This window comes from Sorex araneus, chromosome 2 (genome assembly GCF_027595985.1).
Source record: "Sorex araneus isolate mSorAra2 chromosome 2, mSorAra2.pri, whole genome shotgun sequence".
Taxonomy (NCBI): domain Eukaryota; kingdom Metazoa; phylum Chordata; class Mammalia; order Eulipotyphla; family Soricidae; genus Sorex; species Sorex araneus.
The window spans coordinates 128,710,455-128,726,947 of NC_073303.1; the positions used below are offsets into that span (position 1 = coordinate 128,710,455).

The 16,493-nt window shown below is 57.3% G+C and overlaps 1 protein-coding gene and 1 non-coding gene across 3 annotated transcripts; both read left to right on the forward strand.

The window, feature by feature from the left end:
• Nucleotides 1-419: 419 nt before the first annotated feature.
• TRNAS-AGA (transfer RNA serine (anticodon AGA)) lies at nt 420-501 on the forward strand. The gene has a single exon. It is a non-coding gene; the product is annotated as a tRNA-Ser (tRNA).
• Nucleotides 502-947: 446 nt separating this feature from the next.
• On the forward strand, nt 948-12,945 carry CFAP418 (cilia and flagella associated protein 418). 2 transcript variants are annotated; one of them, XM_004619891.2, is made up of 6 exons: nt 948-1,179; nt 3,287-3,374; nt 6,838-6,902; nt 7,335-7,400; nt 9,040-9,135; nt 11,746-12,945. In XM_004619891.2, exons 1-6 carry the CDS (start codon nt 1,034-1,036, stop codon nt 11,897-11,899), a joined length of 615 nt encoding a protein of 204 aa, XP_004619948.1. In that variant the 5' UTR covers nt 948-1,033; the 3' UTR covers nt 11,900-12,945. The 2 variants fall into 2 exon arrangements, with proteins under 2 accessions (XP_004619948.1, XP_054985117.1); XM_055129142.1 differs by lacking the exon at nt 3,287-3,374.
• Nucleotides 12,946-16,493: the final 3,548 nt, after the last annotated feature.

Here is a 16,493-nt window from a genome sequence, read left to right on the forward strand (position 1 = left end):
TGCCAAGCCTCGTCCCCGGTGGGAGTTACGGAAGCGTGCACGACAGCACCGCGGCAGAGCGCTTCTCCTGGGCGGCGAGCAATCCAGCTGGGGGTCTCTAGGGCGTGAATTTGGGTTCTGCTTTTTTTAATTTAAATACAGTTAATTCAATCGCAAGAAGCGTGTGTGTGTGATAAATGTGTATATATATGATTTTTTTTTAATTCTTTCAAACAACGGCAGCATTTCCCCCCCTAGCTGCAAACTTCGCGACGGCGGCGGGGCGAGCTGGCCCGGTTCGGCCCGGTTCGGCCCGCGCGGCGCGCACCCTGCTCTGCAGCCTGCAGCGGGGCCAGAAGCCCGTCCCGGCGCCCGGAGCGGCGCGAGGCCCGGAGCCGCCGCACAGCCTACATGCGCCCGGCGGCCGCCTTCCGCCAACAGTAGTCGTGGCCGAGTGGTTAAGGCGATGGACTAGAAATCCATTGGGGTCTCCCCGCGCAGGTTCGAATCCTGCCGACTACGGGAAGGCAATCTTTTTTCCTGCTCTTGCACTTGACGGCTTTTCCCCTTTGCTGGAAACCTCTGCGCTCATGCTCCCGCCGCCTGGGAGCCGGGTGGGGGGCGAGCCCCGGAGACCCGCCCAAGGGACCCCCAGGCTGCAAGCGTGCAAGGCCGGGGGGTGGGGGGTGCGACCGGGATTAAAGCCGGGCCCCGGAGCTGCGGACGCAGGAGACGAGACAAATCCCGCCCGGCCTCGGTCGGGGATGGCGGACTGGCAGCGCGCGCGCAGCCGCAACCGGAACGGCCACTCCCCACCTCGGCCCCCGCGGGCAGCCGGGACACCCCGGGGACTCGCGCACTACCCGGCTGGCTGGGAGCGCTGCGCGCATGCGCGGGGCGGGCGGGGCGGGGCGTGGTCAAAGCGAGGGGAGGGGTGGGAGGCAGGGAAGGGGCGTGGCGTCCGGTGAGAGCGGGGGCGCGCCTGCGTATTGCGGGCTGCGCGTTGCCCCGGGTAACCGGGGGCGCTGGCGGGGCGGAGAAGTGATGGTTCAAGATGGCGCAGGACCTGGACGAGCTGCTGGACGAGGTCGAGTCCAAGTTCTGCCGGGCCGAACCGCCGAGATCGGGCTCGGCCGAGCGGCCCACGGGCAGTGGCCCCGACAACCGGGACCGGAAGCGGGCCGAGGCCAAGGAGACCAGGTTCGCGGCGGGTCGGGTGGCCGGGAACCCCCCATTCCCCCCCTCCCCGACCCCAGCCCCCAGCAGGCCCAGGAGCATCTCACACTCCCTGGGTGGGGGGCGAGGGGGTCTGGGGAGCAAAACTACCTTTCCAGCCCGCTTTCTTCGTTGCACTCGTCATTTCTTCATTGCAGTCGTCAGATAACGGGACTGTGGCCCTCGTCCCCCTGCGGCCCCCAGCCCGCCCCCCAGGAGGCCGGGGCTCTGTGCGAGCTGGCCAGCCGCGGCCCGCGTGGGTTGGCGGGGGCGTCGGCGTCGTGTTCGTCCCAGAAGTGCTCCGAGGCCTCTGCCAACCCGGCGGGCCAGGCTTGCTCCGAATTTCCTTCTGATTAAAAAGATTCACTCCCAGCACGTGCATCGTTCTTGAAGAGAGACAGAGAGCTGAGCTGTGTCCCCTCCGGCCCCCTGCCCCTTTCTGCCTCTCTGCCACCCCGCGTCCACCCTCCGTGCTGCCCACGCCCCAGCCCACCTTTATTCTAATCGCCGAGTGCCAGAGAGATGGGGCAACAGGGAGGGCGTTTGCCTTGCACATGGCCCACTAGGGCCTGATCCCAGAACCCCAGATGGTCCCCCGAGCACCGCCGGAGTAATTCCTGAGTGCAGAGCCAGGAGTAACCCCTGAGCATCATTGGGTGTGGCCCAAAAACAAATAGACAGAACCCCTAATACCAGATACACTGCCTTCTAGAATAATGTGTCAGAGATGAGAATGTGGCCAGGAGTGGAAATTGATACTTGGGAATTAGAAGCACGTGTATCTATTTATACTGAAAGTTTATGGACAGAAGATGCTTCCTGTTTCTAGTGGCGTCACCCAGATCTCTTGTAACAGTTAAAAATAACTGAAATTGTCTTTCTACGCAGTAACTCCACCAGTAGTAAAATTGATGACTGGCTGTGACCAGCTGCAACATAAGCTATCAAAACTTGCAATTTGTTCAAGTGTTCAGAATAACAAAGAGAAATAGATAATTCACTCAGGGTGATGCCAGACACTGCCTTAGCCCCTGGGGATTGACAGCAGTGACTAGCCACCAGTGTTACCTGTTTCCTGTCGCTAAGCCTCGTTTCATCTGTGCATGAGGTATATGCTGCTGTTACCCAGTTCCACTCACCAGCCAAAGCTCAGCCAATTAGTCACTTGTCCAAGCTCGTATTTCTAAGTATGCCAGAACACTGTCAATCTGGGTTTAAAACTAGATACCGCTTGCCTTGTATGTGTGATGCCCAGGTTTCAGTCCCCAGCACTATATGTCTTTTTTTTTTCTTTAAGAATTTGCCTTTTATGGGGCTGGAGAGATAGTATAGCGGGTGGGGTGCTTGCCTGGCATGCAAGCCAAGAGTAATTCCTCAGTGCAGAGCCAGAAGTTATTCCTGAGCATCACCAAGTGTAACCCCCCAAAAACAGAAAAAAGTGTGTTTAGTTGTTTGTTTGGATTTTTTTTAGTGCTTTAAAGATAATTTTCTTTATTGCAGCATTATTTATAGTAGCTAAAACATGGCAGCAGTATCATCAGGCGATTAGCTAAAAATATGATACATTTGCACCATGAAATATTTTTCAGCTATAAAAACATTAAACTTTGCCACTCATAGCAAGATAGAAGAAGCTCAAAGGAATTAAGTAAATCAGGGGTCAACCCGGGTTCGATCCCCAGCCTCCTGTATGGTCCCCTGAGCCCCAGCAGGAGTTGTTCCTGAGTGCAGAGCTAGAGGTAACCCATGAGCATCAGTGGATATGCTCAAAAACAAGCAAAATAATCATAATACCCCCCATGCTCAAAAGAATAAATGCCCATACATGAATTTTAAAACACCCCTGTAGGACAGAACAGAGAGCACTGCCGAAAGTCTCGGCCTGGAGAGAAGCAGCTTCTGAGTCCGCTTCTCATTCTTCAAAGCCTGGGGAGTGAGGAGGAGAGAGGCTGGGTCACGGCAGCCCCTGTGAGTGGAACAGGTTTTCTCTTGACGCAGCCACTTCATTTGGGAAATAGCACCTTTTTGTTTATACATAACCTTTGGCTCCTCTAATAGAAAGATATTTTTTAATTTTGTTTGTTATTTTCAGATCAACAGAAACATTTCGAAACAAAGATGATCTTGACAGTCTTATTAATGAAATATTTGAAGAGCCCGACTTTGGAAAAGAAACTTTTGTAAGTGAAGTATTCTAAGGGTGCAGTAATTCTTTCATTATATGCCTAGAATAGTCTGAAACTGAACGGCCAAGTATCTATAGTCCTTTGAATTTTGGCACATAATATTCTAAGAAATCGTTCCGCTTAGAGTTGTAAAGAAATAAAACATTAGGAACTTTCAGTATGTGTTGTCATTTTTCAGCAGGAAGTTGGACAAGCTGTAAGACCAAATGGCAACTCAAGATGAAGTTGCTTGCTAGTGTTTATTCATAGACATGAACTTGACTAAGAAACCCAGACACACAGTTTCTGTTGTAGGAATATGTGTGATAGCTCAGATACAGCGCTCTTGCTGTTTGCTTATGAGCTGATGAATAACTTGGCACCCTTTAATTTTTTTTTTTTTTTGATGCCTGTGTAGCTAAATCATCTCTACAGAAAGCTCACGAAATAACATTCAATTTTACTTTTTGTTTTGGGCCACACTCAGCAGTGCTCAGGGCCCGCTCTCTGCACGAGAATCACTCCTGACAGTGCTCAGGGGACCCTGTGTGTGCAAGGCAAGCACCCTAGCCCTGTGCTGTCACTCTGGCCCCGTAACACCTCCCCACGTACATACCACCCATGGTAAACGTCTGATCACTTTGCCATATTTGCTTCTCTGGATTTTTTTTTTTTTTAAGAAATAAAAATTAGATGGGGCAGAGAGAGTCAGGGGCTAGGCACTAGCGCTGCATGTGGCTGACCCTGGCCCAGCCCCTGCTCCATAGATGGCCCCTGCGAACCACCAGTTATGGCTCAGAAACCCAAAAGGTAAAATGGGCGTCTTAAGAATTCTCCAAGCGGGGCCGGAGCAATAGCACAGCGGGTAGGGCGTTTGCCTTGCACGCGGCCGACCCAGGTTCGATCCCCAGCATCCCATATGGTCCCCCAAGCACCGCCAGGAGTAATTCCTGAGTGCAAAGCCAGGAGTAACCCCTGAGCACCTGAGCATCGCTGGGTGTGACCCAAAAAGCAAAAAAAAAAAAGAATTCTCCAAGCAAAAAAAAAAAAGGGAGGTTCGAGTGATAGTACAGCAGGTAGGGCGTTTGACTTGCATGAGGCCGACCGGGGTTCAATTCCCAGCATCCCATATGGCCCCCTGAGCACCACCAGGCGTAATTCCTGAGTGCAGAGCCAGGAGTGACCCCTGAGCATCGCCAGGTGTGACCCAAAAAGCAGAAAAAAAAAAAGAATTTTCCAAATCCTGCTCTGCGGCCTTCCTCCCCATCGGTGTCTGGGACCCTCCCACACACCACATGCCCGCCTGCCCCACTGAAGGCATTTCCTCGGGGACAGAGAGCTAGGAGTGTCCCTCGTCAGCGCCAGTGCCAGCGCTGCCCAGAGTGGCCGTGTCACTTGTCTCAACATCAGAGAATGGATGGAGTATGGAGGAGAGTTTGCAGACTTCTACTTTCATTGGTTTGGCAGGTGCAATACAAATTTGTTAGACTTGAAGAGACCAAATAGAAGTCTAAAATACAGGGCCAGAGCACAGTACGTGCGGCCCACCCCAGTTCAATATCCAGCACCCCACAGAGCCCCCTGAGCCCCCTGTGACCCCAAGCACAGAGATAGGAGTAAGCTCTGAGCACCCCTAGGTATGCTCCAAAAACCAAACGGGGGGAAGTAACTTGAAAAACAAGGGCCATAAAAAAAAAAATTCTAAGAAAAATAATGCCTAGCCATTTATTTGGGCTGGAGTGATAGCACAGCAGGTAGGGCGTTTGCCTTGCACGCAGCTGACCCGGGTTTGGTTCCTCCGCCCCTCTTTGAGAGCCCGGCAAGCTACCGAGAGTATCCCGCCTGCACAGCAGAGCCTGGCAAGCTCCCCGTGGTATATTCAATATGCCAAAAACAATAACAAGTCTCACAATGGAGACGTTACTGGTGCCCACTTGAGCAAATCGATGAGCAATCGATATAGCCATTTATTTATTTTGGAGGGAGTCCGTCTGTTCTCAGAAAGTCAGGGCCAGAGGTGGGCCTGGGCCAGGGCAGAGGTGGGCACAGTGGCCAGTGATGCTGAGGGGAGCCAGGGGGGACAAACTCAGAGTTTTGCACATGTTGTCTTTCTCCCTGAGAGGGTTTTCCTTGAAAGGGGAAAGATGAAAACCAGGCAGAAATTTCTGTGGGTTTCTCTCGGTTCAACACCTGCCACCGTCTGGGGCCACTTCGTAGCCAGAGTCTCGCTGGGCTGGCCCAGACAGGGCAGGCCGCAGAAGCAGGCTCTGGGCTCACGGGTCACCTGAGTCCACCCTGCGTCTCGAGTCCCCGCGGTGTCTCTGCGCAGGACACATTCTCTCTGCAAGGCGTTTCTGAAGGAGGAGACACACCTCCGCTTTGCCACGTGAGAGACACTAACAGGCCAGCAGCGGTTCCGTGGCTGTGTGAGCACGGCAGGCCGAAAGCCCGGACCCAGAACACAGCACCGCGTGCTCACCAGACAGCGGGAACAGTCCCGAAGCAACGCCGAGGGTGGCCCAGGGCTGTGCTTCCTCCCACCCCACCCCCCAAAAAAGATATAACTGTAAATAAAAATCACTCTTAGAGTCGGGAAGAAATCAGCTTGTGTGAGCAACCCTTTGACTCTCCTACGCGCAGAGCCCTGGGTTCTCCACCCTGAGGAAGCCGCTTCCCAGGCCCTGTCCTGTCCCCAGCCCTCCTGTCCTGCACTGCGGCTCCCATTGTGTCCCCAACACCGGCACCTCCTGGGGGCAGCCCTGGCCTTTGGGAAATGCCCCCGACAAAAGGTCCCCTGCATGGAATTGCTTTTCCGATGCACCCAGAGCTCTCCCCATTCTAACATCAGAGAAAGGAGCAAAGGGAAGTAAGGTGAGGTTTAAGTTCTCCCCACCTGGAAGGTGGGACGAAGGCTCGTCTGTGTTCGTGTTCCCTCCGCGTTCCCTCCGCGCCAGTGGTCCCAGGACGTGGCTGGGGGGTGCCAGGGTAACGTCCCCATCGGCGCCTCCTAGCGCTTGGGGCGCCTGGCTCTATGCTGTCCCATTATCAAAATGATTGAGCCTGAATTAGCCAGAGCTGGGCACGGCAGGGTGTGGCCCAGCTGGGTTGCCCTTCCCAGGCATTTCAGGGGGCCTGAGGGGTTTTCCAACCCCTGCCTTATTTGTCCAGGATGAGATCTTAAGTCACAGGGCTTTCCTATCCCGTCTGGGGGGGGGGCGGGGGGGTCACCCGAAGCGTGAGAAAGGCTCTCTGCGGCTCAGCATGCTGATGAGGCGACCCACCCACCCTGGGCTGAGAGCACGCTCATTTGCAAACCCCTCCGAGAGGTCCCACTTCCTCAAAACCTGTCCGAGGGTGTTTTTATTTCAGAAACTGGAAAATGTTATCTTTTTTTTTTTTTTAAAACCAACTCAGAAAATCCTTGCTGCTTCTCCTGGTACAGTTCTCCAAATGACCCTTGGTCTTTTGTCGTTAACAGAAACTGAAGTCGAAATGTTCAGGCCACACAGCTGTCCCGGACCCCGTCCAAGGCCTCAGTAAACGGTAAGCGCAGTGGCCTGAGTGGGCCCCGCATCAGCTGTGAAGTCGGGAAGTCGGTCACCCTGTAAACCCTGGGCCCTGCCCCTCCTCCCCCCACCACACACACGGGCACCAGAGTGGCAGGTGGTCACTTCCGTGAGCGGGGTTCAGGCCCATGGGCAAATGAGCGTGGGCAGTTTCTCAGAAGGAATGTTCTGGTAGACCCCCCAGCAGTCCCCTTTGCCCCCGCATGCAGTGGCAGGCGCGTTTCTCTGAGGCTCTTTGAACCCCCGTGTCCAAATGGATGGTAGAGAGGTCACGGTCCAGTCCGGCAGGACCCCTCAGCTGACCCCCACTTTGAGGCTACGGCTGTGCCCGGGAAAACACCCGGAACTCAGGAACCCAGATTCCAGTGGCCAACTAACGCTTCTGCTTCCTCCACCGCCTCCGCCGCAGCTGCAGCCCCGCCTACCTGGGCGGCTCGGGGTCCCCACGAGGGATTGGAACCTGCACCTCCCCCAGGTAAGGCCTTTTCCAGATCCTTCCCCTGCCGGGAGATGGAGCTTGAGCTCTGGGTACAGCCCCGATTTGGGAGTAAGATGGTAAGGTCACCGCCAGGACTTCCACGCGCTTGGAACACAGGGCCCAGGACGCGTCCTGCAGAATCAGCGGGTGGACATGGGACAGGCCTCGTCTCAGCCCAGGAGAAGCTCACTCCTCTGTCGGTTTGTTTTCTAAACCACTTGCAGCACTGGATTGTTCCTGAGGCTGGCGTTATTATGGTCTGGTAGAGTGAATTGTAGCAGAATGATTTCTTAGCTATATATAGAGGTTGTTTTTTTTTTTTCTTTTTCTCAAAGGGCAGTTTTTATAGGCAAATGTGGTGGTGTGACAGGATTTGAATAAACTGCTAAATTTTGAATTAAATTAAAAAACTGCAAGTAACCGTTATGGTTGAGATTTGACACATACAGAATGTCAGGAGATTCTGAATCATAATTCCCACAACAGCCATAGTTCAGCCAGATTGCACATATGTATTAAGGCAGTAAATTTAACACTCCTCTGTCATATAACAAACCACATATGCATAAGAAGGCAAGTGAGAACAGTGCTGGGAACTGTCATTGTTCATTTCTGCCTTGTCCATTCAGGATCCAAACATATCAATGTAATTATGTTGGATTTTCATATGTACAAATACATCTTCATAAATTGCTGATGCTTTTCAAAGAAAGTATGGAATTGCTTATATATAAAACCTAGATAGATTTTAAATGGTTATGGTTATGATTGGCAGTACATTTAGAACTATAAAACATTTACTCTCAAAGTAATTTTCAGGCCCGAAAGTCTTTGCAATTTTGAACTTAATATCTGAAATTTTTTTTTTTTTTTTTTACTTTTTTTGTGTCACACCTGTCAATGCTCAAGGGTTACTCCCAGCTCTGCACTCAGGAATTACCCCTGGCGGTGCTCAGGGGACCATATGGGATGCTGGGAATCAAACCCAGGTTGGCTGCGTGCAAGGCAAATGCCCTACCTGCTGTGCTATCGATCCAGCCCTGGTATCTGAAATTTTAGAGGGAGATAAAGGGGTGAAAATCTAATGGTAGGTTTCATATTCTTTCTCAATAACAGGAGCATGATATGTTTAAACAAATAAAAACAAAATTGAGAACTACACAAAGAGAAGGATGATAATCCGTTTCCCACCCTTCCGTCTTCAAACCCTTCCCCCAAGTTAGAACTTTCAAGTCTGTTTATGTTTGTAACAGACTTATAAATACCCAGCCAAGAATTTTTGTTTATTTTTTACAAAAACAGGAGCCTGCCCTCCAGGTCCTGGGCCACTGTGTGGGGCATGTCTCCTGGTCCCGGGCAAACTGGCTATTCTCTCGCTGTGGTAGGAATATGGTGCATGGTACTCAGGATTGCCCTCCCCTTCCCACGGCAGTCAGCCCAAATCCCGGACGGAGAAGCTGGTCACTCATTGCCTTTATTTTTCTTGTTGGATTCTTGCTCCTGCCCACTGATGCTTCTGACCACAAAGCAAAAATGGCCTCTGCGTCTGGACGCCCACGCTTCACTCAGTGTCTGGCCCCGGGCTCCGTATGTTCCTCTCCGTGGCACTCACACACACTTGTCCTTCTCTGCACAGAGCCTGCGACCACCTGCGCTGTGTGGCCTGTGATTTCCGGGTCGCCAGCTTCGACGACTACGCCTGGGATGGGACGTGCGATTACTTGTTCTTCAGGTAGGGCACCGACGCCCCCTCGGCAGGCTGGGCCTTTCTCCCCTGCCTCCTCCTCGCTCTCTCCACCCGTGTCGCCTGTGCAGGGGTTCCCTTTCCCCAAGAAGGGGAGCAGGGAGGGAGGCCACTACCCACAGCCTCTCCCTCTATCCCGACACTCGAGGGGGCGACACCCAGCACTGAGCCAGGAGTAGCACCCAGGCACCGCCAGGTGTGGCCCCAAACCCCCCAAAAAACAAACTTCTAGGCCAGGAGGCGGCCCGGGGCTGCGGGTCCAGCGGGGTGCAGGGGCCTGGGGTTGGCCAGAGTGGAGCAGTGGCTAGAGCTGGGGAGGGTCACAGATACGGGAACCCGCTCAATTCAGTGGCTTCTGGCCCTGGGTGGTAAAACCCAAGCCGGTGTTTCACCTCGTCTTGTAGGTGAGGGCAGTTTCCACTTTGTAATCACTTGGACAAGTTCTAGAACTTTCTTTTTTTCTTTTTTCTTTTTTTTTTAAATAAGCTACTCTATTTAAGCACCGTGGTTTACAGAGTTGTTCACTGTACAGTTGTTAGGGGCTTTCGATGCTCCAATTCCAGCCCCAGCTTCAGAGTGACCTTCCCTCCACTGCTGTCCCCATTTTCCAACCACCCCCACCCCCAGCCTGCCCCCTTAGCAGGGACACAGTAATTTATTTTATATCGCTTGTTGCAGCTGCTTGGCTAAAGGAGTTATCAGAAACACTTCAGTAAAAGGAAACCTGTGGAAATTATCCTATTCCCCTCTGGATCCTTCTGTCCTTGTTTCCGGGGCTGTTTGTCGCCAGTCGAGCCTTCTGTGTTATTGTGTGTCGAGTTGTGTTGGTGTCTGTGTGGCCTTCCCACCTAATTTGGTGTGTGCCTACAGGGAATTAAGGCTTCCGGGTGTGTGGGGTGGGGGAGACTGCCTGCCCCCCCTCCAGGGAGACCCCGGAGCTCTCAGCCGGGGACGCTGGGTACCTGACCTGTCTGGCAGTTTGGTGCCTGTGCAGGACCGTTGGGGAAGCCGTGAGGTTGAGCCATTGGCCAGGCTGCCCCCCACTCCCGAGGGTGTCCCAGAGTTTTCGGCCAGGAAGGACCCGTGTCACTCTGATAACTCCTTCAGCCATGAGTTTCAGCAGCTTTACAAGAAGTTCTGTGCCCTGCTCGCCTACCCTGCCGTCTCAACGCCGGGGCAGCATTGCCATTTCCCCTCTGAGCCACACACGTCTCTGAAAGCTTTTGAAGATCTCGATCCGTTCCCTGGCTACCGGCCACTCCTGCTCCCAGAGGTCTCGTAGCGCCCGGCCAGGCGCAGGTGTCCAGGCTGTCCAGAGAGCCACGGCTGAAGAGAGGCTCTTTTCCTACATTGTGCGCTTTGGCTTGAACCTGACTGGCACATTTCATTTTGTGCCATTTTTTTCCCTTCCTTCCTTCCCCTAGTTTTCCAGGACCTCAGCTGAGTCACTAGCTGGTCAGAGTCTGAAATCAGTGAACCTGGAAACTCCGAGGTTTTGCTCCCCTCGAACTCTCTAGGTTCACTGCCTTTGGTGCCAGAGGGAGCTGGAGGCCGCGCCCAGTGGCCAGCAGAGGGCCACCACCTCCTGCTGTCCCTCGGACACATGACTAGCGCCCACTTCTTGATCACCTTCAGGCGACTCTTTCCTCTGCTCAGTCTCAGCACGGCGACTTTCAGGACTTCAGTCTGGATCACCGGGCATAATTGATCTTTTCTGATCAGACTGAACTTTAATAACCGCAGCAGCCCTTTGTCCCCAGGCTTCTGCCCTGTTAGGACAAAGATTGTGGTTGTGATGTCACTGACACCTGTTTCAGGATGAGCGTTTGTTTACGTTGCTGATGGTAGAACCGGCTGGTTGAAGCAGCCGGGATCTCTGGGTGCTCACCACACAGGAGCCAGAGGCGCTGTCCTTCATGGACGCTGCCCTGGGCTGTGTCTCCGTGAGAGGGCCTCACTGGCCCTGCCTCGCCCGCGCCCCCCTGCAGCATAATTGGTTTCAAGACAGGGACTGGGCCTGTGTGGGAGGCACCTGGCCTGCCACCCTCGGCAGCCCCGGCCCTCCTCGGGCTCTGGACAGTGGTACAGGCCCAGGGGCCACCTGGGAGCTGCATCTGAAACTCTGTTGTCGGGGCCCGAGCGATAGTCCAGTGGGTAGGGCGTTTGCCTTGCACGTGGCCGACCGGGGTTCGATTCCCAGCATCCATATGGTCCCCTGAGCACTGCCAGGAGTAATTCCTGAGCGCAGAGCCAGGAGTAACCCCTGAGCATCGCCGGGTGTGACCCAAAAAGCAAAAAATAAATAAATAAAAAAAAAACTGTTGGCCTGGGCCTGGAGAGAGGACAGGGGGCAGGGAGCCGGCCCCTCACGACTCACCCGCATTCAGCCCCCAGCACCCCCACAGACCCCTGAGCCCTGTCGGTAGTGACCGCTGAGCGCATGGCCAGAGCAGGGCCGGGCAGGACCCCAAACAAACGCATGTCGGTCCTCCGGCCAGCGTGTGGCCCAGCAGAGCCCCCCAAGTACCCAGACAGCGCAGAGCTGCTGCCGTGTCCGGGGCGGGCGGGCGGCACCTCCTTCAGCACCTCCCTCCCCAGGAACAACATGCCCGATGCCCACAAGCTCGCCAGCAAGCTGCTGCGGAAGCCGGGCAGCCGCGCCTACGCCTGCCAGTGCCGCTGGAGGAGCGTGGACGCGCCCACCGCCCTGCACAGCGACCCCGAGCTCCGCTGGGTCTGCGGGAAGCACTGAGCCACCGCCGACTCCCTCCCTCGGCACAGACTCATGTGGACTTGCGCGGTCCCCGCCGGGCCAACACTCCACGTGGCGACCGCCTGCCGTGGACCCCGTCCCGTCATCGCTGCCCACGGCGTCACGAGTGGACACGGGCGGCTGGCTGTGGGGCCCAGGCACGAGCTCCCCGTCTCGGGCAGAGCAGGGCAAAGGGCCAGTGAGGGTGCCGACACCCCTCCAGCCTCTTGCCCCTTCACACTTTGGACCGACCGAAGGTGGGTCTGAACCAGCCTGGCCCCCTCCCACTCATCCCAGACGAGTGCTGCTGCACTGCCGCCTCCTCTCCCCTTCCCCTCCCCTCCCCCTCTCTGCTGCGGCACTAGTGCCATCTGCTCTTCTCACGGACACCACGCATGTATTCAGCCTTGTTTTGAGGCGCTTACAAGGGAAGCCCAGGCCAGTCGGAAAAGGCTGACCCCAGTCTGCCCGGCCTTTCCCGCCAGGAACCGCACCCACGGGCCTGAGCGGCAGACGGGGGTCTCCAGGCAACCTGTGCTCGTGTGGGAGACCCGTGTGGGTGCTCAGAGGCATCGGGACCCCCCAGGCCAGAGGACACCTACCCCCCCCTCCCCCGAAGCAGCACTTAGGGCCCCGTGGTCTCCTCCCAGCCTGCCCACGCCCACCCCCGTGTCCGGCCCCTGGTTCTAAAGTGTGTCCCCACACACGTCTAGCCAAAGCAGCCCCCACCGGCCCCCAGCCACGGCCAGGCAAGGAGGAAAGGCCAGTCGCTGGGCCTCGTCTCGAGGCCCTTCCTCTGTGCCCAGCGAGCGTCAGGGCGGGTCAGTGGCTGGTGCCCCGGGTTTGTATGGAGAACATGTTTACAGGCCAGAGGGATGGGCCAGGGGCAGGGCATGCGCCTGGCCCGCGCTGACCCCGGCTCCACAAAGAGCCCCCTTCGCCCCTCCGGGAGTGATCCCTGAGCACCACCAGGTGTGGCCCCCGAACAGAAGGAATATGTTTACAGGCCTCTAAATAAAAATGCTTGACTCCAAAACTCTCTCTGGGGATAGTGTGTCTGACATGAGGGGGCAGGTCGGACTAAACTGGGCGGCCCCCACAGTGGCGGCACAGGAAGGGCCACACCGTTAGAGCCACGGCACGCGGGGCCTCGGCCACTGCACGCGTCTGTAGCATGGCCACGGCACCTGCCCTCCTTGGCCTGGCCAGAGTGACCCAAACCCAGGAAAAGAGAGTCCTCCTCCTGTGGTTCCTCGGGACCCTCCTGTCCCTGGGCCGCACCTTCCCCTCACCCCTCCAGCCCCCGAACGATGGAGCAGACACTCACGCCTCAGTTTCCCCCTCTGGCAGGCCATGGCGGCGTCTGGGGTGTTCTCTGCTCATCTGGGAGCCAGCAGCGGGCAGTGGGGTGCCTCGGACTTGGACTCCTCCCGAGCCCACCTGCCTGACCCCCACTGACCCAGGCCTGCTCCGGGACTTCTCACGCCGAGGCCCCGCTCTGCTGTGCCCGGGGCCCGGCCGAGAGGCGCTGGGCAGGTCCGAGTCTGTCTTTCCACTCAAGCCCCACGGACACGGATGCACAGGTCACAGCTGAGCAGGGCCCAGAGCATCTGCGTCCCGGGACCACCACCGAGTCACACCCCGGGTACAGCCAGGAGACTTGGCCAGCGGGGAGCGGGCCTGGGGCAGGTGCAAGGCCTGATTCCTGCTGGGCTGGGCAGTGGGCGCCAGCCCCTAGGGGCACCCCCACACCAGGCCAGCGTGAGTCTTGGCCCTGCTGGAAGTGGGCCCCCGCACCCACCCCTGTCTGGTCTTCTTTCTGGAAAAGGGAGACCCCAACACTGTCCCCGCCACAGTGAGGGGGGCCTGCCGCCCCTCTACCAGCCTCTCCAACCGCAGCAATACTCACCTGCACCCCCAGGGGCTCCCGGGATGAACCTTGGGGGGCCCGGCCCTGGCCAGTGGCACCATTCGAGACTCCGGGTCAGGACGGGGAACATCTGCGGTTGGAATACCCCGAGTTACTGGGCCCTCGTGGTGGGACCCTTAGAGCTAGCAAGCGGGTGGCAGGGGCTCACCCACAGGGGAGGGAGGAAGAGAAAAAGGGAGGGAGGGAGGGGGAGGGAGGAAGGAAGGGAGTGGGGGGGCTAGCAGGCAGCATGGGAAGCAGGGCCTGGTGCTGCCCCTAGAACGTGGCTTCGGGGGCCGGGCCAAGCCCTCTGAGCTGATGTTCCCCAGCGGGCTCTGGGAGGCTTTCAAACAGGCTGAGGGACAGGATGGCAGGAAGGCGCCTGTAGCACACCCTGAGTGGCCTGTCCTCTCCTCTGTCACCTTCCCGTGTGGCCTCACCACCTCTGTGGACCCTGGGAGGGCCCCCCCAACAATGAGGGGGACAAGGAGAGGGGCAACTAATGCTCCCCCGCCCCTCCTCTCCTCCCCTCCCTCTTCTCTTCCTCCTCTCCCTGCTCTTCCTCCTCCTCCTCCTCCTCTGCTTCCAGGTGCTCCTGGCGTCCCTCCGGGGCTCACTGCCCAGACCTGCTGCAAATGGTCCTGGGCTTTCCTGCCCCAACTCCTGTCCCAGGGCCTTGACGATCATGGTAGGGCCAGAGAGAGCACACACAGGCACTCGCACGCAGCTGACCTGCATCCCACCCCAGGAGTGTTCTCTGACCCCAGAGCCAGTGGTCAGCCCTGGGAACCCTGGGGTGGCCCCAAACAAACCCAAATCGGCCTGGAGTCAGAACAAAAATGTCCCGAGTCAGTTTTCCAGGGCTGAGGTCAGGGTCACGGGCTCCTCCAAGGCTCGGCAGGAAGCTGCCTTCTCGCCCCGGCTGCCGCTGCCCTGAGCTCGTGCCTCCGATCTTGAGGTGTCCACACCCGCTGCTGCCCCTTTAGGATAATTGGCATGCACTGGGGGCCACGTGTGGGGGGTGTGTGTGTGTGTGTGTGTGTGTGTGTGTGTGTGTGTGTGTGTGTGTGCGCACACGCGCGCGCATGCATGTGTGTCTGAGCTCCTGGGCTCTACATGGGTCCCGTGGAACTTCAGAGCCGTCATGGGAACTCTTACTCAACCTGACCCTGAGACTTCCACCCTCCCGGGCACTCAGGAGGGGGGCTGCCACGGGGTCGGAGTGGGGGTGGGGCAAGCCACAGAGGGGGAGAGTGATGAAAGCGCAGGCCCACGGCCTGGTCTGAGCATCACTGCGCCTCGCTGGTCTCTGCCTTTGATCGTGCTGTGGTTTGCCGAGAGGTTTATGGGGAGACTGGGTGAGATGTTGGTGCGGGAGACCCTCCCAAGCAGGCGGCATGGAGAGTGGGGGCTGCACCCCGTAAAGCCGCTCGTGCCTGGCAGGCACCCGGGGAGGGGGCGGGGTGACGCCCAGGCCTGGAGGCACTGAGCAGGCAGGGTGCCACCTGCCCGGCAACTCGGAGCTTCCATGTGGTGAGGAGGCTCGGAAAGTTCCACAGAGCCAGCACGGCAAGCACGGGGCTTGGAGCCAAGAGGAGGGGGAGTCCACGACCCCCACGCTGCCCGCTGACCACACAGCTAATGAGGAACAGACACACCAAAACAAGCATGTGTGTGTGAGTGTGAGTGTGTGTGAGTGAGTGTGTGAGTGCGTGTGTGAGTGCTTGAGTGTGTGTGTGAGAGTGAGCGTGTGTAAGTGCGTGTGTGTGAGTGAGCGTGTGTAAGTGCATGAGTGTGTGTGAGTGTGGGAGTGTATAAGAGTGTAAGCGTGTGTGGGAGTGAGCGTGTGTGTGTGGGAGTGTGTGAGTATATGGGAATGTATTATTACATATGGGGATGTATGTACATGTGTGTATGTGGGAATGTATCATTACGTGTGAGGGGGAATGTATGCCCATGTGTATGAGTGTGTGTGTGCTGTGTCTGAGCGTGGCTGGCTGGGGCTATCAGCTTCCGGGTGGGGCTTCCAGAACTCTCCAGTACCACCAGGTAACATGCATGAGTGGTGAGAGACACGGGTTTCCATCACGGGTTCCACCACAGGCACGAGTCCCCGACCCACCCGGGGCCGCCGTGGGCAAGGACAGGCCAGGGCAGGCAGCCCGCAGAGCCCGCCGGGAGGGCGAGGCCCAGAGCCTTTGAGAGTTTGTTGCCCGAAATAATTGTGGAATAATTACAGGTCAGGAGAGCGGGAGAACGGCCGTTTTCAGTCATCCTCCAAACGCCTCTGTAAGGCGCCAGCCGCGGCTGCCCCACCTCACGGGCACCGCGCCCCGCCGGGCAGGCAGATCTCCGCAGCGCCCAGAAGCCCCGTGCCCGTGGGGATGGTGCCGCCAGAGGGGCTGGTGGGTCCCCAGGGGCACCCCCGCAGGCTCGCGGCCCAGTGCATGTGACCCAGCCGGCCTGCAGGCGGGGCGGGGCTTCCTGGCACAAGCGTGTGACCAGCCCAGCGTCCACAGAGGCCGTCAGCCAAGCAGCGGCCTCAGACCCTCTCCCGTGTGTCCAGCCCCAGCAGCACCCCTGAGGCCTGATGTCCCACTCCCCGAAGGACCCTCCTTCGCAGCAGCAGGGAGTAGGGGGCCCGGGACAGCCCCCCTGCGTGGGCCTCTCCTCCCTCTCTCCAGG

Excerpts from the sequence above, each read along its gene's own strand:
- CFAP418 (XM_004619891.2), top strand. The coding sequence starts at position 1,034 with ATGGCGCAGGACCTGGACGAGCTGCTGGACGAGGTCGAGTCCAAGTTC. Across the intron at positions 1,180-3,286 it reads GCCGAGGCCAAGGAGACCAG|ATCAACAGAAACATTTCGAA; the intron begins GTTCGCGGCGGG and ends TGTTATTTTCAG. Across the intron at positions 6,903-7,334 it reads GTCCAAGGCCTCAGTAAACG|CTGCAGCCCCGCCTACCTGG; the intron begins GTAAGCGCAGTG and ends CCTCCGCCGCAG.